General features: G+C 39.9%; 1 protein-coding gene across 3 annotated transcripts in view; it reads right to left on the bottom strand.

Annotated features, from left to right (window-relative positions):
- LOC143283726 (protein FAM234B-like) overlaps positions 1 to 24,854 on the bottom strand; it is a 36,805-nt gene extending 11,951 nt beyond the window's left edge. The window contains exons 1-9 of one of the 3 annotated variants that reach the window (XM_076590016.1): positions 24,684 to 24,854; positions 11,668 to 12,053; positions 9,514 to 9,654; positions 8,979 to 9,170; positions 7,876 to 8,036; positions 6,994 to 7,168; positions 6,544 to 6,625; positions 3,496 to 3,675; positions 2,581 to 2,674 (exon numbers count right to left, since the gene is read on the bottom strand). In XM_076590016.1, the coding sequence (XP_076446131.1) occupies positions 2,581 to 2,674; positions 3,496 to 3,675; positions 6,544 to 6,625; positions 6,994 to 7,168; positions 7,876 to 8,036; positions 8,979 to 9,170; positions 9,514 to 9,654; positions 11,668 to 12,046 (1,404 nt within the window). In that variant the 5' untranslated portion in view covers positions 12,047 to 12,053; positions 24,684 to 24,854. Of the gene's footprint in view, positions 1 to 2,580; positions 2,675 to 3,495; positions 3,676 to 6,543; positions 6,626 to 6,993; positions 7,169 to 7,875; positions 8,037 to 8,978; positions 9,171 to 9,513; positions 9,655 to 11,667; positions 12,054 to 21,317; positions 21,364 to 24,421; positions 24,633 to 24,683 lie in introns of those variants that run through there. The other 2 variants (XM_076590007.1, XM_076590025.1) reach the window with 2 other exon arrangements.
- Positions 24,855 to 26,633: the final 1,779 nt, after the last annotated feature.

Genomic DNA, 26,633 nt, shown 5'->3' with positions numbered 1-26,633 from the left:
CATGCACACACACACACACACACACACATACACACACACACACACACACACACACAAATCAAAGGACAACCAAAAGCTTGTACATTTTCTGTTAATGTTCATGATTGTAGTACTGGAGTACTAGATTTCTTTAATGATTAGTCAATAAATGGTGGCTTTAAATTTATAATATTAATTATTATTTTGATTACTGTGAAAATGTTTCCCATTGACCATATGTAACTCAATTAGGATACTCACATTTAATTGAAAGGTTTAGTGGAAAATATGTCTCTTTGCTGAATGCCTTTTCTTGGTTTTGCATCACCCAAAATTTGTTGGTTCCATTTTTAATTCACATTCTGAGCACATAAACTTGTATCATGAGTAATTCAGTTATGCACAAGTAGTGCATTCAACCAGTGCTTAAATTGCATTTAAGTTTACAGTCAGTTTTTTTTTTTTTAAACAAGAGTGAGGTACCAGTAAGGTGTGAATTGACAGTTTTCTTGGTCAGAATGTTGTGGTGAATCTGAATCAAGCTGAAGTATTTCCATTAAAACATTTAACTGTTGAAATGTGTTGCTTTAGCTGCTTGCATTTTGCCAAATTTGACCTCTCTCTCTCTCTCTCTCTCTCTCTCTCTCTCTTCTGTTTTTTTAATGCAGATTACTCACCTTATTAAGGGTGGCATCTAAAACCATGCAACAATGGTCTGTCGAGCAGCTCTGCCAGTACGTGCTGGTTGCATCTCGTACTCATTGTCATTGTCACCATCATCATTGTCATTGTCTTCCTCATACTCCATTGGAGCTCCCAAGTCTACTGCCATGTTATGGAGGACTAAACAGGCAGTGATGATCCTGCATGCTCGATTTGGTGTGTATCGCAGCTCAGAATGCAGACAGTGGAAGCGACGTTTCAACACCCCGATGCATCTTTCCACAGTGCTTCTAGTTGATACAAAGGCAGCATTATAATGTCTCTCTTGACGAGTTTGGGGGTTCAGAAAAGGGGTCATTAACCATTGACGCAGGGGATAGGCACTGTCACCCAATATCAGTCCATCTAAAAGAGGTGGTTGTCTTTCAAAATCTCTCCAAACAGAGCTCTCTCTGAGCATCCTTGCATCATGAACAGAGCCTGGGTTTCTGACGACGCAGTTTATGATTCTCAGATCACTATCACAAACAATTTGTACATTTATACTATGTTTACCACGCCTGTTCACAAATTCATGTTCGTTTTCTGTTGGCGCCTGGATTTTTATCTGAGTTCCATCTATACATCCTATGACATTTGGAAAATTATTCTTTACAAGAAATTGTCTCTTTTGTCTGTTGGCATCAGCTTGATTGGGGAAATAAATGAACTCCCTGGCATGTCGGCACAAGGCTGCAGATACACGGTGAACTATTCTTGACACTGTACTCTTATGCACATTCACAGTGTCACCTACCACATTCTGAAAGCTTCCAGACGCATAGAAACGCAATGCTACAAGTACCTGCATTTCTGCTGATAATGTATCTCGTCTTCGGATGTCAAATTCCAAGTCATTTCTCAACAAATCAACAATCCTGAGGATGTCTGGCCTTCGAAAACGGTAGCGTGAATACAGTTCTGCATCATCAAGTTGTTGAAGAGGGTTAAATCGTTCTCTGAAGACTCGATTTCTTCTTTGTATTCTCTCCCAAAAATATTGATGAATAAATCCAGCCATGTTGACACACATTTAGCTGATCAGCTAAGAGATTTAGAGCTGCTGCGAGCACCTCTAAAGTTGGGGGGCTAAATTAGCTGGGGAGCTAGAGATAACTGGACCTGTGCAACCCAGTTAGCGTCGCTTGCAGGGAATTCCCGATTTTAGCTGTACAGCTAAGCGATTTAGCTGTACAGCTTGTGACATGTGCAACCGGCCCATGGTGGGGTAAAAACGGTTATACATATAAAAGCCCACTCCTGTACATACAAGTGAACGTGGGAGTTCCAGCCCATGAACGAAGAAGATGATAAACACAGGTCTTGACAGATGCTTGTGTATTCAATACACATCAGCGTACCCTTAACAAATAGTGGCTGTTCCTTACTAAATTCAGTTGCCAAACCCCCTTTCATTGGCAGACATGCAGAAAAACAAACATGCAGAAAAACAAACACAGAAAAGGGGAACAAAGAAGTTACAAGTGGTAGTTCCGCATCACAGAACATTCTTTCCTCAAAAACAGCAGTTTAAAGACCTCATAAAATTTACATTCATTCATTTCTGAAAATAAAATTTGGGTACAGAAGTTGGTGTGTGGTTGGTGGATGAGTGAGGGGGGTGGGGGCTTGGTTTACAGGAGATGGGTGATGGTGAGAGGGTTGATGTGTGAGATAAGAATGGAGAAAAGTCAGATCGTGTTGTTTCATTGTATCATCAGTCAAGTTTTCAAACTTTCTGCAGGTTTTCATTAAAATGACAATGGCAGATTTATCATAAAAACATTTTTAGGAATACAGCTGACAAAATGTAACATCTTGTCTTTGAGACATGCACACATGAACTAGCATGGTAAAGGATGGATATGAACTGACAGGGAGAGGAGAGATATGACTTACAATGGCATGGTCATAAACGTCCCATCTCCCTTTTCCCCACATCATCATGAAGTCCAGTACGTCATCATCATCAAACCGGCCCAGCGCTGGAACACTGTCATTCAACAGAAGCATTTAAGTGTCAGTGAAAATCACATCGTGTGTGTGTGTGTGCGTTTGAGAGGGAGAAAGAGAGAAAGATGATTACTGATTTTTGTATGAAACCCCTTTCCCTACACATTTGAGATCACACTATAAACTCCTGTTTAATTACTATTCTGCTCTATTCAGTGGTGCTCCAAAGCGCTGAATTACACTGTGATGAAATGTTGCCTTGGATTGTAGTGCACTATATTCAACAGTATTGTACTGCAATGTTTTTATATGGATCTTCTTCATGGAATGCACCCAAAATGGTCATCTCTTCTATGAGCATTGGCTTTTCTGTGAAGGACCTTTTTTTTTTGAGTCCCGACATTTAGGCATGTATCAAATGGGTCAACACCTTCCTTTCCATCTGTCTTCCTTCTCATTTCCTGTCAGGCTGTAAATATATATTTGTATTTCAAGGTGTCTTTCATTTAGTTTTTTTTTTTTCTCCAGAAAGAGTAAATTCTGGTATCAACACTTGTACTCAGTTGTAGCTGAGGTCTTTTAAAGAAAGAAAACAAACAACAAAAACATTTCCGAAATCTAAACAGATGAAAAACTAAAAAAACAAAAAACAAACTATCACCACCAGAATTTACCAAAAACTAACATGATTTTCAAAATCCACAACTGTGAGGATAGACTGGGTGACACCCTGAGAGAGACAAGGAACAGGAAGAAATAGAGAAAATTGGTTGCCAGGCTATCTGTGGTGCCCCCTATGGTTGGAAACTGGGTTAGAAGGAGGAAAAGAAGAAAGAGACAGTAGAAACAGTCATCCCAAACCTGTAGCTCTCCATGTCAGGGTTGTACTGGCTGGTCACCTGTCGGCTCCACACTTCCCGCAGGGTTTCCCCATCGTACAGAGCCACGACCCCTTCAAAGGCATTCATCAGGATGTCCAGGTTCCCGTCACCAGTCAGGTCCACCAGGACCGGGGAGATCATCACCCCTTTCTTTTTGCCCCTGTCATCACCAACTTGGGGCAGTTACTGACTCTGCTTGTCCATGCAGCATACTGGTGTATCTGGGGCATGCTGCGTACACTCACATACTCTCTCTCTCACTCTCCCATATAATCACTAATACATGGATGTGACTGCACGCACACAAGGATACATGAATACAAACGCAAGCAAGGATGTCATTCATCACAGGTAGCCCCTTGTTCTGTGTAACAGATTTGGCATAAATGGCATAATCATTGCAGAAGACAGACTGAAACAGTATGCAGGAGTGCTTAGCATGGATATACAAATGTCCTCAAATACAATGGAAAGCGGAACTACATGCATAAACCAATCAATTACTATATAACTCAATCAATAAATTTGAGAATGTAAACCGAATCCTTTATCTGTCATGGTGTGAAATGAAGCAAACGTGACACCTTGGATACTCTGTAGACTTGCTTTTCATCAGCTTTCAGCCTCACCTCAAGATCTTCAACAGTTCTACTGTTCTGTGAGACTGCTTTTGCTTTCACTGGCAACTTCTGACCTGGGGTCAACACGGTCACAAGGAGCAAATGGACACAGTACTCATCACCAAATGGGAAGGCATGGAAAGGAATGTAATATCCTTGCAAAACATTATCACACATGTGTTTTTCCACAATCTTGGATTTGAATAAAAGGAAATTGAAGCAGCTTGGTTTCCAATGACATAAAACAACACACAAGATACATTGTTAGGTTCATGTATGTGTGTGTCAAAGCTCAACACAAACACACACATTGCAGATTGGGGGCAGTTAAAATCCAGTGTTTTTTTTTGGTTTTTTTAGTTACGGTTCCTCTTCAGTGATTTCTTGGGACTCCCTTATGGTTCTCAGCTGAGGAGGTATAAAATTTCTCATTCACACCACCACCTCCCTTCCCTTTTAATGCATCTGTGATGGGGTGTTAAGGTGGTGTTTGTAAAGGCGAAGACAAGCAGGTGTTTTGCAGAAGAGAGTCGCAGCCAGCCAAGGTAGACTTGGGAAGGCGGTGCACTGGTTTTCTTCTTTTCTTCTTCCAGACAAGGAGAGTTCTGAATTTATTTTGTCTGGCACTTGCTTACTTCTTATATTCAGCTCCACCGAACTGCATAGCCAGCGCCATGAAGCCACTCACAAAATCAGCCCTTCCCGAGCCTTAAGTGGACAAACTTGTGTTTGTTTGACCAAATTTAGCAGCGTCTGACTTTTGGCTCGGGGAACTAATATAGACATATTACGCATGACTCAAAACTGCAAGAGACAAGCATTTTCTTACACTAAACCATTTTCTAAAAAAAATAATGTAGTTAAAAACTGTAAACAAAAAGAGTCACTGAATGAACCAACTTTCGACAGGCACAATAGCCAAGTGGTTAAAGCGTTGGACTGTCATTCTGAGGGTCCCGGGTTTGAATCACGGTGACGGCGCCTGGTGGGTGAAGGGTGGAGATTTTTACGATCTCCCAGGTCAACATATGTGCAGACCTGCTAGTGCCTGAACTCCCTTCGTGTGTATATGCAAGCAGAAGATCAAATACGCACGTTAAAGATCCCGTAATCCATGTCAACGTTCGGTGGGTTATGGAAACAAGAACATACCCAGCATGCACCCCCCCGAAAACGGAGTACGGCTGCCTACATGGCGGGGTAAAAACGGTCATACACGTAAAGGCCCACTCGTGTGTATGCGAGTGGGCGTGGAGGTTGCGGCCCACGAACGCGGAAGAAGAAGAACCAACTTTCAATGAGTTCGTGTATCATTTCTGTACATTGCAACCATCAATACGTCGTGATATGTAATATAACTGTAACAGTTCAATGACTGAAAATCCTGAATTTCCAAACATATAAAAACTATCTATAGAATCTGCTTCTGGAGTAAATATTTTTATGTCATTATTTAAGAGAAAACTTAACAGACAGCTCCCGTGTCTGCACCGCTTGGCGGTGCTTTTGGCACTCATGACTGGCACTGAAATATTTCATTTGAACCAACTACCACCAAATTATACATGTATGATATAAATCAGATTGATAACAGAAATGCAAACATCTGCAAAACACACAATAAAAATGTCTAGGTATTGTAAAAACATATTTTTTCTCAAATCGGCACTGACAAATTCCAATGGCTTAAAGGGATAGTTTTGTGGGGCCGAAATGCTGTCAGATATTTTGTACCATCGCATGCCTATAACTTAGGTGTACATGGAAAGCAATATACAAGAAGAAAGCTTAATCATATATATTTTAATGCACAATCTAAATTCCACAGCAACCATACTGATTTATACAAAAGGAAGGTATTTTGTACTGAGTAGATTTCGAAGATGGCAGCATAATTCCTTCACATAAATATTAACTTAAAAGAGTTATAGGCTTTCTGGCCTAATTATATCATTACAGCTAAGAAGTATGATCTTTCTGAAGTCCAATAACATAAAAACTATGATCTCATATATTAGGAAGTGTTTATAATTTAACAAATTAATGAGAAATAATAAGGTTCCCAGTAAAGGGAGATAACGTGTGACTGATTTACCTACTTCCTAACCTTCAGCGAGTCACGAAAGTTGTCCGCTAAGCTGACCCAATCAAGATTGTAGCCAACCTGGCTACACATCCACCAACATCCAACTGTACTATGTTGTGCCAGGCCAAAGCTGCTGGTGACAGTGGTATCAGCCTTGCAGGACACAACACCTCATGGATGCCTCATGACCAGACCAACGCAAGAGGAGAAAAGAAAATGTACCAATTTCACAAGGGTCAGTTTTGCTCCATGTCTGCCTACTGAATGCTTTAACACAGAATCAAGAGCAAAAAAAAAATCTTTGATTTGTTTTTTCATTCACCTGTAGATTGTGCGAAGTTGAGGAGGTTTAATGCCCATGATGTAGTCACGCAGGTCTGAGAATGAGATTATGAACAGATCGCCTGGAACCAGAAAGCAAACACCTTCATATGTCATGTTTTGCATATAATGCGGAGGTAGTCACCACTGCACACAATGTCAAGTTCTCTCTATCTCACTCTCTTACACACACACACACACACACAACACACTTAAACTGGAAGGACGTTGAATTGAAAACTATCAGTAATACTACTACACAACTACTACACAACACACATATACTCAAAACACGCTTAAAGTGGAAAGATGTAAACTGAAGACTACCACAACTACACAACACACACATACATTCACTTTCATCCCTCACCCTCCACATACTGATTCAACCCCCCTCCCTCATCCACCTGTCCCACATGGCAGCTAAAGGAGACCATGATGTCCTACTCACCAGGAATCGTCTCTCCTCCACTGCCCAGCAGGATGTATTCTGAACCGTTTGCCGTCTGGTACCGCACGGGACTCATGTAGGTCTCCCTGTTCTCCGGCAGTGCCAAGTAACGTCCCATGGGTTGGCCTGACCGTCCCGAGAGAAAGATCACCCTGCCTGATTCCCTGTTGTGATCCTGCCAATGAGGGGAAACACAACATGTACACAGGGTCAGTGCTGCAATATGTATCCACTGGCAACTGTGCAGAACTTGAGTGCCACTATTTCTATTTCTATTTAGGCTTTTCATGTGTGGGATGCTTGATTGCAAAAATATCAATTACCAGTCAATACATTGTGATTAAAAGACCATCATTTTGTTGCCTCATTATTTAACAACTGCTGAGTCTCATGAACACACTGCCATTTTGAAGCTAGTGTGTCCACACAGGTGAAGTCACGAAAGACTCCTGCAGTGTTTAAGTCACGTGGCTGTCTTTACTGTGATCCCCATATGTGGGCCACAAAGCCTCTGATGAACAATACAGAGTAAAAAAACAAACAAACCTATACTTAGACTTGCAGCACACAGTTCAGAGGTGCCTTTTTATTATATCTTTTAGGGAAGGGGTAGAGACTATACAGACAAATCGCAGCACTAGATTGATGTAAATACCCCTCAACAGACTGTCCCTTTGAGATTGTGTTTTGTGCTCTCTCTCTCTCTCTGACACACACACCCATACACACACACTCTCACAGAGATACAGATGCATCCACAATCCATGTGAAAGAAACATTCAAACAATTTTTTTGTTGTTGTTTCATTACCGCTGTTAACTACTAGTTTGTACGAATAATGAAAAGAAAAAAACAGAAGAAGAAAAAAAAAAGACAACTGACCTCTGCCAATTTCTCTGGATCTCCACCGTGAGTGACCAGAATGTCATCAATGCCATCCTTGTCCACATCAGGGATACTTATGGCCTGGCACACCAGCCACAAGACCATGAAATGGTTGGACCATATGTTATCCTGTGCATCTATCACCCAGTGAATCTTGCCTGAAAGAAACCACACAAACACTCTCTTCATTACACAAACAAAGTCTTTTATACACTCTTTCTGCACACACAACAGTCTTGTACATACTCTTCATTTTGCACACACAACAGTCTTTTCCACACTCTTCATTTTGCACACACAACAGTTTTTTTGCACTCTCTTCATTTTGCACACACAACAGTCTTTCACTCTCTTCATTTTGCACACACACAACAGTCTTTTCCACACTCTTCATTTTGCACACACAACAGTCTTTTCCACACTCTTCATTTTGCACACACACAACAGTCTTTTCCACACTCTTCATTTTGCACACACACAAGTCTTTTCCACACTCTTCATTTTGCACACACAACAGTCTTTTTCACACTCTTCATTTTGCACACACACAACAGTATTTTCCACGCTCTTCATTTTGCACGCACAACAGTCTTTTCCACACTCTTCATTTCTTCATTTTGCACAGATATCAGTCTTTGACTGAGTTATGCTTATCACTCTATGTACAGCGCATTGAGCTGTATTATGTAAGATTATATGCTAAATGAAAATGATTTAATGTCATTATCAGTATCATTATTATTACTATCATATACATATACTTTGAATATCCAGACACAACACTTTTTTGTTGCCATAGGTTCTTTTTTAGTGTGCCAAGTGTGTGCTGCAAATGGGACCTCAATTTATCATCTCATTCGAATGACTACACACCCAGTTTGATTTTCAAGTGAAATTTAGGAGAAAGGGTGAGAGCAAGAACTGAACCCAGACCCTCACAGACACTCTGTTGGCAGATAAGTGTCTTAACCATTCTACCACCTTCATCCTTCCAGAAGAACTAGGACACACACCCTTTAGATAACCAGACTCAATAGAAGGAATTTATCATTTGACCAGATGAACCAGGACACACTCAAACAGCACTGAACACAACCTACCTGTGGCAAGGTCAACAGCCTGTAAGGCAGACATCCTGCCACTCAAAATGCAGTCAGGTTTTAGGTCACCATTCACATCGATTCCATTACAGTTGACGAAGATAAGATCAAAGTGCATCCAGGTCCTCCACAGCTCTTTACCATCAAAGCCACGTAAAGCTACCACCTGACTGATGCAGGGGTACTCAAGTCCTATAGATAAATAAAAAAAGACAGGAAACAAAAGAAAGGTTTAAAACATGCAGTAAGAATCATCCCTGTAAATCATCTAAATAACAAATTACTGTTATGTGACATTCATACTTGTATGAGGCACTACATTCTTTGATAATGTGGACTTGCTATACAAACACACGTACACACACATGTTCATCCCTTCACACACACACACACAATGTAATCTAATCTTATTTCACTTGAATGGAACAACATAAAGATGAAGATTACAACTGCTGCTACTACTACTGCTACATGCAAACACAGAAACACACACACATATTACAGACACATCAAATTATATGCACATGTGCTATACCTCTTTTTTCGCAGGTTTCTTTAAACGTCAAGCCAGGTGTGAGAATATTGTTGTTGGAAGTGTCTGCTACAAAGGCCCCCATCAGAATATCCTCCAGCCCATCCCCGTCCACGTCCACCAGTACCACACCAGACTCTGACGCTGAGACCAACAGTCATTCATCTCCATGCACTGACACACTGACACCAACAGTAACTTAAAAAAAACACAAAAAAAACAAACCTCCATGCACTGACACATTGACACTGAGACCGATAGTCATTCATCTCCATACACTGACACACTAGTCTCTGATGCTGAGACCAACAGTGTCATTCATATCCATGCAGTGATAACCACTGACACACCAGTCTCTGACGCTGAGACCAACAGTGTCATTTGTCACCATACACTGACATTGAGACCAACAGTCATTCATCACCTTACAGTGACACACTGACACCAACACAGTCATTCATCACCATGTAGTGACACAGCGACATTGAAACCAACAGTCATTCATCACCTTACAGTGACACTGACACCAACACAGTCGTTCATCACCATTCAGTGACACACTGACATTGAAACCAACAGTCATTTATCACCTTACAGTGACAAACTGACACCAACACAGTCATTCATCACCATGCAGTGACATTGAGACCAACAGAGTGAATATTCATCACCATACAGTGACACACTGATGCTGAGACAGGCATTCATCACCATGCAGTGACACACACTGAAGCTGGGACCAACACAGTCATTCATCACCATACAGTGACACAATGCTGGGACCAACACAGTCATTCATCACTATACAGTGACACACTGATGCTGACACCAACACAGTCATTCGTCACCATGCACTGACACACTGAAGCTGGGATCAACACAGTCATTCATCACCATGCAGTGACACACTGACACATCACTTTGACGCTAAAACCAACAGTATAATTTCTCATCATGCAGTGACACGCTCACAATCACCTGCCTTTGCCTTCAATTCTTTTTTCAAATGATGATAATAATGTGAATTCATATAGCACCTATTCTCTAAATAGGGCTTTTGGCACTTTACAAAAATGGGTAAATATACAGGGCAGACTCAGACTCAGAGACACACACACAGAGACACACATACACACAAACTTTCATAGACATGGAACCAAACCCAGCTATTACATACCCCACAAAACCATACAGTACAATCACATACTGCACACTTCATTGTGGACATCTAGAAAAACAAACCGTTGATCATGCTCCACAGTTGTTCCAGTTCTGATGTTTATCGTTATTTTACTGAACTTTTTAAAAATTTCACTGTGCTGAGAAAAAAGATGAGAATAAAAACAGTTGGGTTTGTTTTGGTTTCTAAAAATCAGTTTTCCCCTCTCTGATTTGGACTACCTATATGAACTGATGACCTGTGATATGGTAACAGACTCCATGCCAATTTCAAAATCAATCAAATCAAATCAAAAACACTTTATTAATCCACATAGAAATGAACTTGTGCAATCACAGGCTCATGAATGAGCTTGACTTCCACAAGTAATGTATTTAATATCTTTGTATAGCTTTCAAACAAATACTCAGTTTATCAACTGTTTACTGTCATAATTATCTTATGTTGTGAAGAGAAAAACTGAAGACTAGTACAGTAGTTGTAGAGGTTATCTATCTGAATGAACAGAAGGATACAAACAATAAATGATATCACAATACATCAGGCAGACTTCATTCAGTGACCACTATCAGATGAATTCAAACCAACAACAAAAAACAGAACTCTATCTTAATTCAGTAAACAGTCTGGTGAATTCATACCAGTCAAAAGAGGTCTATCACATGAACAGAAGTAAACAGGCAATACAGACACATGAAATTACATATTTCAATAATAATTCACTTCAGTTCATGCATTCACATACAACATAGTAAATTTCAAGGCAATCTTTTTTATTAACATGTTTTTTCTTCTCAATGAACTGTGTATTTAGTGACTGAATGGTGACCACAGAAGCAACACACATAATACACTTAAACATATGACGAGCAAATATGCACACAAGCACACATACCAAGCGAGCACACACACACCCACAATCACACACACACATTCATACACACACACACACACACAAACGAAAATTGCTTGCTTACTAATATTGGCCATGAAGATAGTCCAGTCACCATGTCGTTTGGAGGGCACATCATGGATCAATCCTGCATTGAACTTATGACTAAGGATGGCAAAACCGGCGGAAGCCATCACTCCAACAAGTAACACCGATGCCACCACACCCACGATGATCACCCATCTGTTCCTGCGCTTTCGGTACCTCATCACTAGATCATCCCTTTGAGCTTTGGGTCCAGGTTTAGGTGATCTGAAAGCCTTGAACTGCAAGGCCTTGTGCCAGTTTGCTGAGGGTGGTCTGCCCACCTTGCCATTTTCCTCACTCACCAGGGCATCACTTTCATCATCACTGGCTGCTGACTGAAGGAGAGGTGTGTACTGCACTGTCATGTCGTTCATCATCTCCAATCTGAAAAGGATTCTTTAAATTATTATAGGCTGAGGGAATATTCATATCAATGATCCTTTACAAATAAGACTGACAAGAACACACACACACACACAAGCATGCAAGCAAAAAGAAAAAAAAAAAGAACTGGCGAGTACAGCTAGTACTTTTTAATCGTCTCTCTCCTCTGACTCTAGCAATTCTCTTTTCTTTTTTTTTTTGCTTAAAAAACAAAAACAAACAAACAAACAAAAAACACACAACAACAACAAAAAACAAACAAACAACAACAGAAAACAACCTGTTGTCAATCACACTATTCTTATCCTCAGAAGACCGGTGCTTCCTGACTTACTGGTCCCATGAGTATTATACTGTGAACATGAGAAACTATAGAAAAATTGCTATCCTCCCACAGAACCTCTTGTACTGTTTATGGTAGGTGAGAAATATCACTGCAGACTCTGTTAGACAGCAGCATGTTTTCTCACTGTCTCTGTCATTAATATATCTTGTACAGTGTGACAGCAGGAAAAAAAAAAAAAGTGCAGTCCCAAGATTTATCACCTGGTACAGTCCATCTGTTCACCCATGGCAATGATCAGGACAATAAGTCTTTGAGCAGACAGTGCTTTGACAAACTGTCTTCTTATTGTATTAAGTCTGTAGGAGGGAATTTAGAGCACATGACTGGAGGCTTTTTGTGTTGTGTGTTCATAGCCACCGTCTTGTGCATGTTCAAGAAAATGGTAAACAACACTGATCCCACTTCAGAACTCAGGTAACTGGACCTTTTCTTTTTGAGCTGATTTAACCCCCTTGCCTACCAGTGGGAAGCCTAACATGAAGTTAACACAGCCATGTCAACATACTCTTTTTTTTTCTTTCTTTCTTTCTTTTCTTTTCTTTTTTTTATATATATTTTTTTTACTACTTTAAAATATTTTTCACAACCATCACATTATCAAAGTGAAATAAGTCAGGGCTCCACCCCCACCCGCATCCCCTATTCTAAGGTTTTGACACTTTTGTAGGCCATCTCAAAAAGAGGCTCAGCGCTAGTTTAGTGGTTTAGTAAATTCCTCAAGTACTTGTAGTAAAGGGGTTAACAAGACTTACTGACTGCTGCCTGTGTGTGTTCAGTATCACTTGGCTCAAATTTCACTGTAGAATTCTAATCTGGAGAGTGTGTTCTGCTGTGTCAGGCCAGAGAAAGCACACAATGAGGTGAAGTATGGGGATCAAGGTAAAAGAAAGGTCACATGCTAATGCCCCTGTGTACACACACACACACATACATGAAAACACATACGCATATGCAAACACACACACACACACACACACACTCTCTCTCTCACCCACAGACACATGCCATCTCATTTGATGATACATGCACGGAAAGACATTAAATAAAGACACCACTGCTACTACCATGCAGGTGGAGATATGGGAAGCAGACTTGGGAGCAGGTAACAAAGGTAATTTCCCTCCCCCCAAAAAAACAACAACTTAAACATGTTACAAGGAACAGAACACTGAAGGCTGAGAACTGTATAATTTCTACCAGTTCACATTAAAGATGAATATATATATTTGAATGTGTGTGTGCATGTGTGTGTGTGTGAGAGAGAGAGGAGTGAGAGTGAGGAGAGAAAGTAACAGAGAGGGAAGGGAGGGGAGGGGAGGGGAGTGGGAGTAAGCACTGTCACTTCAGAAGAAAGTGAAATGGAGTACAGAACTGATCAAAATAACTATGACAAGAAAGGTTTTCCAAAGAAATGACACAATCCAGCAAGACACTGAAGATCAGGTAATCGCTTGCCACACATACTAGAACGCAAGCAGCGCAACGCCAGAGCAATTATAAGCTAAACAAATGTACACAGTCATCAAAATTTCTTAGAACAAACACCGCAAGACATACTGGGGCAAAGACTGCACCAGGAGGATAGGTAATGATGAAAAGGTATTAGTAAATGTGTGTGTGCTCATGAAAGATCAAAACAATACTGAAAGAAAAACACCCTCAAAACAGACCTGTGGCAAAGAATGAAAGGCCATAAAATAAAGATAAGAGTAAAATCTAAAAAAGTGGGTAAAACAGGAGGATGGAGGTGATAAAAAGAAATATAAGAAAGTGAGAAAACATAGAAGGATGGAGGCCCCACAAAAACAACAAATAAACAGAATGAAAAAACAAGAAAAACTAAAGGTAATGAACTGTAAGACAAAGAGGAAACTTCAACCAAAGCTCACAAGCATGCTTTAGGCCAAATGTTCTTACTTACTCATCTCCGGATGTTTTAGGCACTTTTGCAATCTCTAAATGACCATTTTTCCTTCTTGTCACTGACCATGATCTCCATTCAGAAAGTCTTATTTTCTTTCTTCCTTTTCTTTTGTTAACTTTTCTCCTTTACTTGTCACAGAACTGACAGCTTTTACCCCAACAGCACTGAATTTGTGAGGTCTCCTAAAGTCCGTGGTTTTGTGTTTTGTGGGGGTTTTTTTGTTCGTTTTGTTTTTTGGTTTGTGTGTGTGTGTGCGCGTGTGCTTGCGTGCATGTATGCGTGTGTATGTGTGTGTCTGCGTGTCTGTGTGTGTGCATGTGAATGTTTGAGTGTCTGTGCATATGTGCCCATGTGTGTGTACATGAGAATGTATGCATGTGTGCACATGTGTATGCGCCCTGCATGCTGTATCTATGTGTGAAACCATACTTGCAAAGCAGGATGTTTCAGTCTGTTTCCTCCTCATACAAACACACCGATGTATTGATGCACACACACACAAATACACCCACACATGCACACATGCACAAAAATACATATGCACACACACGCTCACATTCACGCACACACATACAGACTAGCATCCATGATAGGTTTTAAACCTTCCCACCCCAAAACTAAAACAATTTCCGCTAAAGAGGAAACATTACCCTGCACTGCACCACAAAATCTATTTTACACTGCTACACATGCGTATATTGGACTCACCCACATGAAACCATGGTTTTAAACATCCTGCCACCCCCAAAAATAACGAAATGTCAAACCAACCAAAATAAACCCCTGTTATACAGAAAACAAAACCATGCATTGAATATAATCCATTTTCCACCACTGCATGTGTTTTATTTAACACCTACCTATAGTACAAGACATATCTACATATCATTGCCTGGTGTTGCTGAACAACACATACTAACAAAGTCTGAGAGACCCCCACACTAAAAATTAAAAGTTCTGTCAAAACAGCATTGAACAAGAGAGGCAAGGCCTTCAAGACTCACTTGTGATGCACTTTAAAAAAAAAATCTAATCGTTAAAATGTGTTCTGTATTTGTTATTATAAAGCTTTGGGTTAAAAGAAAAAAAAAGGTCCTAACGGCAGATTCGAACTCCGAGTGTACGGGTGAAAAAAGAAACTGTCTTACCCATTACACTATAGTGGCTCCTTAACTAACGTTCAAAAATATAATATTTAAACATGCTTTTTTAAAGGGTGATAAATCGATTGCGGTATTTGCGGTGAGAATGCTGTTTAAATCTTATTATTCTGGTGTATCCTGGGCATTAAAAAAATCTTTAAGGGCAATTAAAAATTCTTTTTAAGTCCGCGGTAGAGAAGACGTGGCTATCGCCGCAATCACACTGCAGCATTTAGCCGTTTTCTCTGGTTCTAGATAGATGTGCAAGTTTCAGTTAGTTACACCCCCGGTTGACATGGTCGATTCAATTTCTCTTTTATGTTCATTCTAGTTTTATAGTTTTAAAGTTGATATGAAAACTGAGTATTTTGTTAAACTAATAACACGTAGAACCAAGAACAAGTACTTCTAAACGTCTTATGAAGCGAAAAGGATTTAATTTTGAGAAAAGTCAAGACTGGAAATTTTTACGTTTCATCAATTCAAGGGTATTAACTCACAAGGTTTATTATTTTTATCTGTTAATTCCAACTGATTCTGTGGATATTTTTATGGCAGTTGGGGCATAATCCAGTAAGTGATGAGGCGTTCACAAATCTTTCTCTGAATAAATATTTAACGGTCTCCTTCTCCAACTTTCCATCACATGTTATTGTGTATTGTCCATTGAATATAGGATTCAACAGGCAGGTCAACAACTTGAAACAAAATGGCGTCGTTCACGTTCACGAAGAATATGAGCACGTGCTTTGAATGTGTATAAATATGTGTATGCAATTGATTTTTGCCCATGACCTTCAGGGCTCAGCCAACAGAACTGTAAAGTCCACTCGTCGTATTGATTTTAGTATTTTCCGAAAAAGACCACTTGGGCGAATGAACATAGTGAAAGCCCTGTACACTGAGAGTAAAACACACAAGCTTTTTATGTATTGAGTATAATTTCAAAATGTAATGTTTAAGATGAGAAAGATCAGTTTAAAGCAAATTAAGTCCCCTAGCATTAATTACAGATTAATTTCCCTTTTTTACTATCTGCACCAAAACATTTGCAAAATAAATATAACTTCCATGCTTAGCAAAATAAGTTCCTGTTTGAACAAAAAATGATAACAATGACTGCTCTTGTTGTTATGTCAGAATATCAGATCAAAGTGCCAAGTTTAGAGAATAAAAAAATATAAACAGTAAATGCAGTTTGCATATAATTTGGCTTCTTTTTTATTATTTTTTGTGCGCATCCCAGAGGTGCAATATTGTTTCAAACAAGATGACTGGAAAGAACTGAATTTTTCCTATTTTTATGCCTAATTTGGTGTCAACTGACAAAGTATTTGCTGAGAAAATGGCAAAGTGAAAGTTTACCACGGACACACACACACACAGACAACCGAACACTGGGTTAAAACATACTCACTTTGTTTACACAAGTGAGTCAATAAGACCAGGTAAGTTTGTAAAAAAACAGTCAAACAATGCCTGTCATTTACAGCTGAATTTCAAAATTTTACATCAGTATGTTTGCTGATGCCTCCTTTGCAAGACAGGCTTGGGAAATCATGTGGGCAAATACACTGAAGGATTCTGTTCTTCTTTCTCTCTGCCCTCTTTTTGTTCAAAGCAAAAGGTGTTTAGTACATGATGTCTTGTTTGTATTTGTTTAAAGCACATTTTCTTTTCTAACAACTGTTCATTCAGCACCATTTATGGTATCTTTTCACTTCGCTGTTGATGTCTAGAACACAGTTTATAGCACAGTGTTTTCGTTTCAAAACTGTTCATAGTGAAGAGCAGTTTATAGCATGTCTAAAGGCACAGTTCATAATAGTACATTCACTGTCACTGTCATTCTTCTACTGTGTAATTTAGAAATTGTCTTTCTTTCCCTAGAACACTGTGTCTAGAACACAGTTTATAGCACAGCGTTTTCGTTTCAAAACTGTTTACAGTGAAGAGCAGTTTGTAGCATGTCTAAAGGCACAGTTCATATAGTACATTCACCGGCACTGTCATTCTTCTACTGTGTAGATTTAGAAATTGTCTTTCTTTCCCTATCATCCTAATCTTTATAAAAAAAATTTAAAAAGTTGAGCCGCTCTTAATTTTACCTTCAAACTATATTTAAACTATCGTTAATGTCTCTTCAATTCAACAGTTCAAAGGTTTAATCTATCTGGCTTCTTTATTTCCTTGCCAAATCTGGTGCAGGCAGTTGGCTTGGGGTCATGTGTTGGCTTTGGATGCTGCACAAGGGCTGCTGGCAGCTGGTGTTGAGCTGGGGCTGTTGGCTTCCACCCTGGAAGCTCCAGTTTCAATGACTGCTGGTTGTTGCAGGTGAATGCCTGTTTCCTAGTTGGTGGTGGTTTTGACGGCTGGTGGCAGTTGTTGTTTGGCACCTGCTTCCAGGGTGATGGCAGGTTCAGCACTGGCAGTTTCGGCAAAGGTGGCTTCAGCAACGGCAGCTTCGGCAAAGAGGGCTTTTTGATGATATGGAAGAGATCATAGGAGGCAGGAGGACTGGATGGGGTTTGGACATATGGTGGTTTGGGAGGACCTTGGACTTGGGGATGGTCAAGGGTAACAGCTTGACAACTGTGACAATTGGAGCGCACCAGTCTGAAGGTTCTGTTACCAGATGAATAACTTCAAGTCCCTCCAGTCTGTCGATTTCTTTCTTGACCTTGCCTCACAAAGGGAGTGCTAGTCGTGGTGATGTGGCGACTGCATAATATGGTTTGGCATCTTCCTTCAGTGGAATCTCGTATGTTGCATTCAGTCTTCCAAGATCTGTGAAAAGTTTTGGAAAGTCCTGACTTGTTTTCATTTTGTTGATTTTCTCTACCAAATTCAGTGCATTGATGGCTGGTCTGCCAAGCAAGGGCTCCTCCAATCATTTTATCACGTAGATTTCTTGATTGGTTTCTTTCCCTTTGTATTTCACCTTGATGATGAATTTTCCCTGGAGCGGAATTTCTATCCTTCCTGGTCCATGGAACTTCTTCTTTGCTTTCTGAAGAGGTTGTTTGTTTGTGGGAATCAACGTCGCTGGAATGACAGTCACGTCTGCACCTGTATCGACTTTAAACTCTAAATGCGTCTGTTCAATTTCCACGCTGACCATCCACTGGTCGCTGGTCACTTCGCCTACAATCATGCCAAGGTACACATTCTCAACCTCTTCTTTATATTCAGCTTCATCTTCTTGCTCCTCTAAGAGATGAACTGCTGAAGAATGGCAGACAACGGCATAATGTCCCTGCTTTCGACAATTTTGGCATTGTGCATTTCTCGCTGGACACGTTTCTACTGTCCCACATCTGGGGCATTTTGACAAAGGGTGCTGCTGATATTGTTTGGCATATCTGCATGGCTTTCTTGAGAATGGCTTGTTTCCTCTTCTGGCAGCTGGCCTACTTCCTCTATTTTCTATTTGCTGCTTGCTGATGTCCTCTACCGGCTGTGTTTCCTCCTCTTCTGATCCTGTTCCGAATTTTGATAAGACTATGTCAATGTCTTCTTTGCTTTCGTCTTCCCCATAGCTAAGACCTTAAAAAATTTCTTGGGCTTTACCACCTACACAGGCTAAGAAGACAGCTGTCTGGTAAGGCTTTTCTTCCTTACTGAGTCTACTTGCTTTGCAGTAATTGTCCCGCTGTCTGCGGAATTTTTTCCAGTCTGTTCTCTACAGAATGTGTTTTTTTTTTTCTGGTACAGGTATGCTTGACGTCAAATATTTTTGCTGGTTCTCACTCCGCATATTGGAAGTTTTTCAAGGACTGTCAGTATCACCAGTAACGCAAACTTTTAACTGTATTGTCGGTATCAGTCTATCACTGGCAATGAAAAGTTCGACTGACATCACAACTTGAAAATCGTTATCACGCTAGATCTAAATTGATCTGTTTTTAACACACACACAAACATATATATGTAACAGCAAAGCGTCAGGCACGAGACTGGCTGCGGCAAAGCACACATAATTTCTTCTAGCATGGGGCATATGACTGAATAGAACCGCAAATATCAAGCGTCTCTGATATGATTAAATTGTGACATCGCACACAAAAAGGAAACCGGTCCGTTGGCGGGACTTGTAACAACTGAGAATCTAAAGGGTTAGTGTCCGACAGTGTTCGACCTTACCGTTTCAAAGCTAGCACTTCTGACACCATGTGTGATTTGTGTATGAACGTGAGCGTGTGTGGGGGATGCATGTGTGTAGCACAACAAACATTCACTCTTGCAGAGCACTGATCAGACACGAAGATGTCGACATGTTTACAAGCCTTGTTGCCCGGATGTTTCTTCAAAGGGTACAAGTACAGTTTCAACAGTTTAGTAATAAACTATATGTAAATACAAAGCTAACCTCAAAATGAGCTCACACACACACACACACACACACACACACACACACACACTTGAGCGCGCATGCGCACAATTGACCCAGATCTATAATGCAATCGAAAAACAATAATGTGCCGGTCGACAGTGACAACCCCTTCCCACCCCCGCCACACCCTCTCACACACATACACACTTAGCTCTGGATCTATACATGGTCTGTGGTCTAGATCTGTGTTGTGAAAAAACAAAAAAAACAAATGAAATCCCGTCGACAGTGACACCCCACAATCACACACACACGCACGCACACACACACACACACACACACACACACACACACACACTCCCTCTCTCAGTCTCTCACGGAAACACACATACACATCAGTACACACACGCGCGCGCGCGCGCGCTCATGCACACTCACACACGCTCGCGCACTGTCTCTCTCTCTCTCTCTCTCTCTCTCACATACTCTCTCTCTCTTGTGAATAAGAATTAAAATGTAACAGTAATTAAACTTATTGTGCAAATAATTTCGCATCTTTAAAAAAAATATTTTTGTGCCCTTCCTAGAGGTGCATTGTCATTAAAACCAAAAAGAGTGGAAAGAACTGGATTTTTCCTATCTTGATGCCAAATTTGGTGTTAAATGACAAAGTATTTCCAGAGAAAATGATAATGTTAAAGTTTCACACACACACACACACACACACACACACACACACACACACATACACACACACACAACCGGAGCCGGGTTATATGATAGACTCACTTTGTTTACACAAGCGAGTCAAAAATGTCACACAAATTTTCTGATGAAGCGACTTCAAGTTCGCTACAAGTGTGACTCTCTCTCTCTCTCTCTGTGTCTTTCTTATAGCTGTTCCTGTTTTACGCCCCAGTAACCCTTTTGCATACAATGTGCCATTCAGTCCCTGATAAATGCAGCCCACAAGAGTGTGTGTGTGAGACAGACAGAGAGAGAGAGAGAGAGAGAGAGAGAGAGAGAGAGAGAGAGAGAGAGATTTATTCATATAGGCCATTGCCTCTCATGAAGGGGTGCAGTGTACAACATTATTAAACATGCAAGTGCGGAAGGCGAAACAATAATCAAAGGAATTTTGGTATCATTATTGATCTGAACTTAAATGCTTTATATATGTAAATGGACAAATTCCTTTCAATGCTTTCTTTATTAGATGCCATCAACAGGCTTAGTCGAAACTGATTTGGAAACTTAAAATACTTTCTTGGAATATACTGTTCTCTTAATTTACTTAAAGCAGTACAACATAAAAAAAAGAAGTGAAACTCATCTTCAGCACCACTTCTACACAGAGGGCAATTCAACTCAACCACAGTATATGCTTTCAGTACCGATAATGATGTTGAGCAATTTCTGAAATACCTAATCTAAATCTTGCCATTATGAATTTTAAATGTTTGTCTACGCTAATTTGCAAGTACGTTTTCACTTCATGAGTAGTATAAAATGTCTGTACATTTCAAACCGGTCGCTGTCTTCCTAATGTGAGTTCCATTCCTGCCACCTGCACACAATCAATCTTTCTTTAAATTCAATGAGAAACTGTTTAATTTCCTGGACACCTTAAGCTTGATTCATCCATACATATCCAAAACCATATTGGTATAATTTACATCGAATATTTGACACCCAATTTCCTTTACCTTATTCATCTAAATTATGTAACATTCTCTTGGCTTTACGTGGCAGTCTGTGATTCTCGTTAACTTCAACCAAAAGCGAATACAACGTATCTGACAAGAAGAGAGTGGTTAGTTATGTCAAAGGCCTTGGCGAAGTCAACAAAGAGAATACCTGTGAACATTATTGTTTATATTTGAAAGACATCTTTCAATAATTTGTATAAGAGCTGTGTGACAGGAGTGGTTTTCTCAAAAACCTGACTGGTTTTCGTGTATCAAATCATTATATATATACTTCTTGATACAGGAATAAAGGTGAGATTGAATATGTTTTTCAAGTGGTTAGGACAAAAAAGACAGAACAGAAATAAGTCAGTAATTTGAGGGATTATCGTAGTCACCTGCTTTGTACAGAGGTATAACCTTAGCTTGCTTAAATCTTAATGGGAAATGCTGTTTATCAATACATAAATCATAGACATAGGTAAGAGTGTAGTATTTTACCATGGATTTCATCTAAGTATCTTATTCCAGATTGATTCAGACGCAGTAAGCTATTAAATACTTCGTTTATTGTTGTCACTGTTGGTATATCAAAGATGGCTGAGATGTTTTTCAAGTCACAGTATTGTTTCAGTAATTTTAGTTCGTTTTCACTTGTTTTATCATTAGTATGTGATAGAGATTAGCTTGGCAAGGGGCCTATAATTTATATTTAGAGATATTAAAGAATTAGCACATCCTATGTTTGCTCACAGCGCCAAGTTGTAACAAGGTACACTTGGTGGTAAAGGACTGTGGTTTAGGGATGGATTGAATTTGGATAAAAGAACTGAAACCTTAAAGGGATAATTTAGATCTGTCTTGTGATGGATCTTTATCCTGTAATACAGATATTTTGAAGGATCTTTATCCTGTTGGCGACGCCACTTTTGTAGCCGAACTGAGTGGTTATTCAAAGGTACGGCGGTACCAAAGAATTTACTAATAATGATGATGATTTACTGAATTAAAGGATAGATGAGAATTCCCGTACACAGGCTAGGAACATATAGAGGCCAGTCACAAATGGATTTTTCTATTGTTTTATTTAGAATAGTTATGTAGAGAAGAACTAAGAAGAAGAAATAATAAGAGAATATAAGAAAGAGAAGAAGAAATAATGAGAAGACTAAGAAGAGAAAACAGTGCAGTGATACGTAGCGAGGTGTCAGCCGTTGTGAGAACACACACTCACACTGCCCGCGACGCAGCAAGAGAGAGAGAGAGAGAGCAGCTCTGGTCAGGTGACTGACCAGGTATGAAATGACCACTCATCACTCACCGTGCCAATTTATGCAAGTTAAGCAGACTGCAAAGACAGTCACGTGTGCTGTGAGTTAGTCAAAATATTAATGGCATTCCAAACTTATTTCGAATTCTGGGAAGAAGACTCTAAATTTTGAAAATATTTAATCCTACTTTTTCGCTTCATAGAATTCACTTCTTTCTTTGTTTTCTTTACAGTCCCTTTCCTTTGTGAACCACGGAGGTTCAGTTTTATGTTTCATTCTTTTTCTTATAAAAGAAACATGTCGATCATACTGTCGTCACACTGAACTGAATGTGCTTACCCTATAGTTAATGGCATCGTCGGGATTTCTCATTTGATAAACATGTTCTAAACCAGAATGAAGCAAATCATTGATGAATGTATTCTTGTCGAAATGGGTGAAACTTCTGTTAAAAAAATTCTTTATGACCCGATTTAGGAATTTTAACACCTTTCTTTTTCCAAATTTGACACTGAAACAGACAAATGGCCACTACTGCCAGTTTGAACAGAACATGTTTCCACTATATTTGATTTTGTGTTGACGTAAGTGTGGTCAATGAGAGTTTCAGTGTGTTCAGTGAGATGTGTAGGGCGATTGATTATTTGTTATTCTCCGTACATATAGCATAACTAATATTCCATTTGTTCCAGGTACTATCAAGTCAATGTTAAAATCTTCCAAGAGAATAATTTCTTTAGACTCAAGAATAGCTGCATCCATCATCGAATTAAACAGTTGTACCAGTCAACAGTTTCGGCTGGGTTTCTGGTACAGGAATCCTATCATAATAGGTTTGCAACGTTTAAGATTAATTTCTATCCAGATAGATTCAATGCCATGATCGATCTTCTTCTAGAAGTGTATAATGATGATGATGACAATGATAATTAATATAATAATAACAACAATTCAGTTTCTATAGTGCCTTTCAATAAAATACAACAAAAAGAAAAAGTGCATAAAAATCATCACACACACACACACACACACACACACACACACACACTAGTGCTTCAAAACATAACGCGAATTTGTTGAGTTTGTCAACCACGTGCATGCTGCACGATCGCACGTGTTAGTAATGCCCTCCAGACACAACAAACCAATGAACTCCAGGCTGAACAAACCAAGTGTGAATTTCACTCCTGCAGCAGCTGACAAGTATGCGCACGGGGGAACTTAATCAGGAAAACCCCTTTCTTTAAATAAGAACGAAGGCGTTGTCAAGAACTATTTGTCAGAGGTCCAGCCGTTCCTTGTCATACCTTCGCGCCCGCCCCATTAATACAGACTTTGCTGCGGCAGAAGTCTTGACATTCAAAGTCCAGACATTGTGCTTTACGCCCGACGTACGCAAGTCAGTCCCCATGAATACAGCCCCGGTCTCGGTTTAGAGTCGCTTTCCGACATTGTCTGCAAAAACCGAAATTTGAAACTTGGGTTTTTTCATGACTGATGTTGGCAAACACAGCATAGCTGCATTAGTGATTCCATTGTCAAATGTTAAGCGCCTGTACCATCAATTTCTGAAAGGAATATTTATATCTCGAGACAGTGATCGAAATTTTGTCGTTCATCAAATTATGACATGATTACAGTTCGATCCGGGTAATTCTACTTACATATTTCGTCACGTTTCAGGAAACAATCGCACATTCACAAATCAAGACGAAATAACTGATAGTGATACAGTCTTCTGCGTGGCGTAATTTGAAAATTTTCAACAGAAGGTAATCAGCTGTTCAACCGCCCGAAGTGTGTGTGTGTGTGTGTGGCAGAAAGCGTATCGACACACAGACACTCTGTAAAAGAACAATGAGACCCACACACAAAAATATACTGAGACTCGTACAACACACAAGCAGAAAAGTGCAGCCAACTCACCAAGGTGTGTAGAACACAACAGTCTGAATGACAACCCACAACCCGGAAGGTAAGAAATTGGAATCCAGGAACTGACGAAGGCTGTCTGCCAATGGGTGAATAAAACACCCAGGTTGGGCTTGGCACAAAGGGTGTCCATGTCATGCTCCACTGAACCTAAATGCACATGTATTTTGAGGAATGAAGTTGCCGTTGCAGCACACACGCACCTGGCCACGGTCTTGTTTGTTGAAGGGGCGAAAAGTGGCATTGTTGCACATGAACACGCACACACACACACACACACACACACACACGAACGACACACACACACAAAGCTGTGTACACTCCCAAGCATTCACAAGGACAGAGCATGAAAACACATGCATATACGTACACGTGTGAGTACACACACACACACACACTCTCTCTCTCTCTCTCTCAACAAAGCATGAATGCACATACATGTACTGGACGTACACGTGTGAGTACACACACTCTCTCTTTCTCTCTTTCACACACGCACACAATCTCTCTCTCTCACGTATTCACACATTCACACACACAGACACAAACACACACACAAACCAAACCAAAAGCTACCCACAAAAACAACAACAAAACAAACAACAGCCCAAAATCACTTTTTCAATCAGTGTTGTTGTTTTGTTTACATATTAACACGATGACTGCTGGTAATCACCACCAAGACGTGCATGGATATAGTTCGGAAGCATTACTGATACACATGAATGTGTGTGGTGTGTTGATTGAAAGGTTCCCAAAGTAGTGTTTACTGATCGAGTTTATCCAATTCAGTGATAACGTGTGTGTGTGTGTGTGTGTGTGTGTGAGTGTGTGTGTGTTTGTGTGTGTGCGTGGACAAATCCATAATAAGCTACTCCACATCTGCTAGGCAGATGCCTGACAGCAGCATAACCCAACGCGCTTATCAGCCCTTGAGTGCAGGCTTATATGCTTTGTACCTATCAGAGCGGATTTCTTTTTACATAATTTTTCTACGGGTTCTTTTTCAGTGCGTCAAGTGCGTGCTGCACACGGGACCTCGGTTTATCGTCTCACCCGAAAGGCTAAACGCTCAGTTTGATTTTCCAGTCAACCTTGAGAAAAAGGGCGAGGGCGGGATTCAAACCCGCAGCTTCACGGACTCTCTGTAATGGCACATTTTCTTCCCAATGAAATATACTGTAATTCATCATCAGAAAAGGCATAAGTCATTAATATTGCAGCATATTGGTTGGGTTTCTTAAATTCGAACGAATAAGAATTTTTCAGAGCGTCACATACTAGGGATTCAGGATGGTAATGTATGGGGACGAGGTGTGAAGGGTTGTTGTGTCATGCACCCATGCAGACTCGTACCACAATCACGTCCAATTCTCCATTCAATTCTTTATTCAATTCCATACCAAAACCAAAACTTAAAACATGAATAACAAAAAAACCCACAAAAAAACAACAAAAACACACACACAAAAAACACAAAAAAACACACAAACAAACACACAAACAAACCCCAAAACAAACAAAATTAATAGCAATGAAACAAAAAGGTTACTACTATGTCAACCTGATCATGATGAATCCATAATTATCAAACAACAGGGTTTATACCATGTCCACATGATCATGGTAAATTAATGGTGCTTAACAAAGGAAATTATTGCTCTGTCCGCATGTTCATGGCAAAACAGTATAACAAGAACAGCATCTACCATGTCCACATGATCATGGCATATGAATGGTGATTAAACAACAGAATTTATTACCATGTCCGCATGATCATGACAAATTAATGGTGATTAAACAAATATCACCATGTCCACATGATCATGGTAAAACAATAATAAAACAACAACAACAAGAAACAGCATCAACCATGTCCACATGATCATGGTGAAATAATGTCAATGAAGCAAAACAACATCTGCCATGTCCACATGACCATGG

This window comes from Babylonia areolata, chromosome 1, assembly GCF_041734735.1.
Source record: "Babylonia areolata isolate BAREFJ2019XMU chromosome 1, ASM4173473v1, whole genome shotgun sequence".
Lineage (NCBI taxonomy): Eukaryota > Metazoa > Mollusca > Gastropoda > Neogastropoda > Buccinidae > Babylonia > Babylonia areolata.
This window is presented reverse-complemented; position numbering and strand designations above follow the sequence as displayed.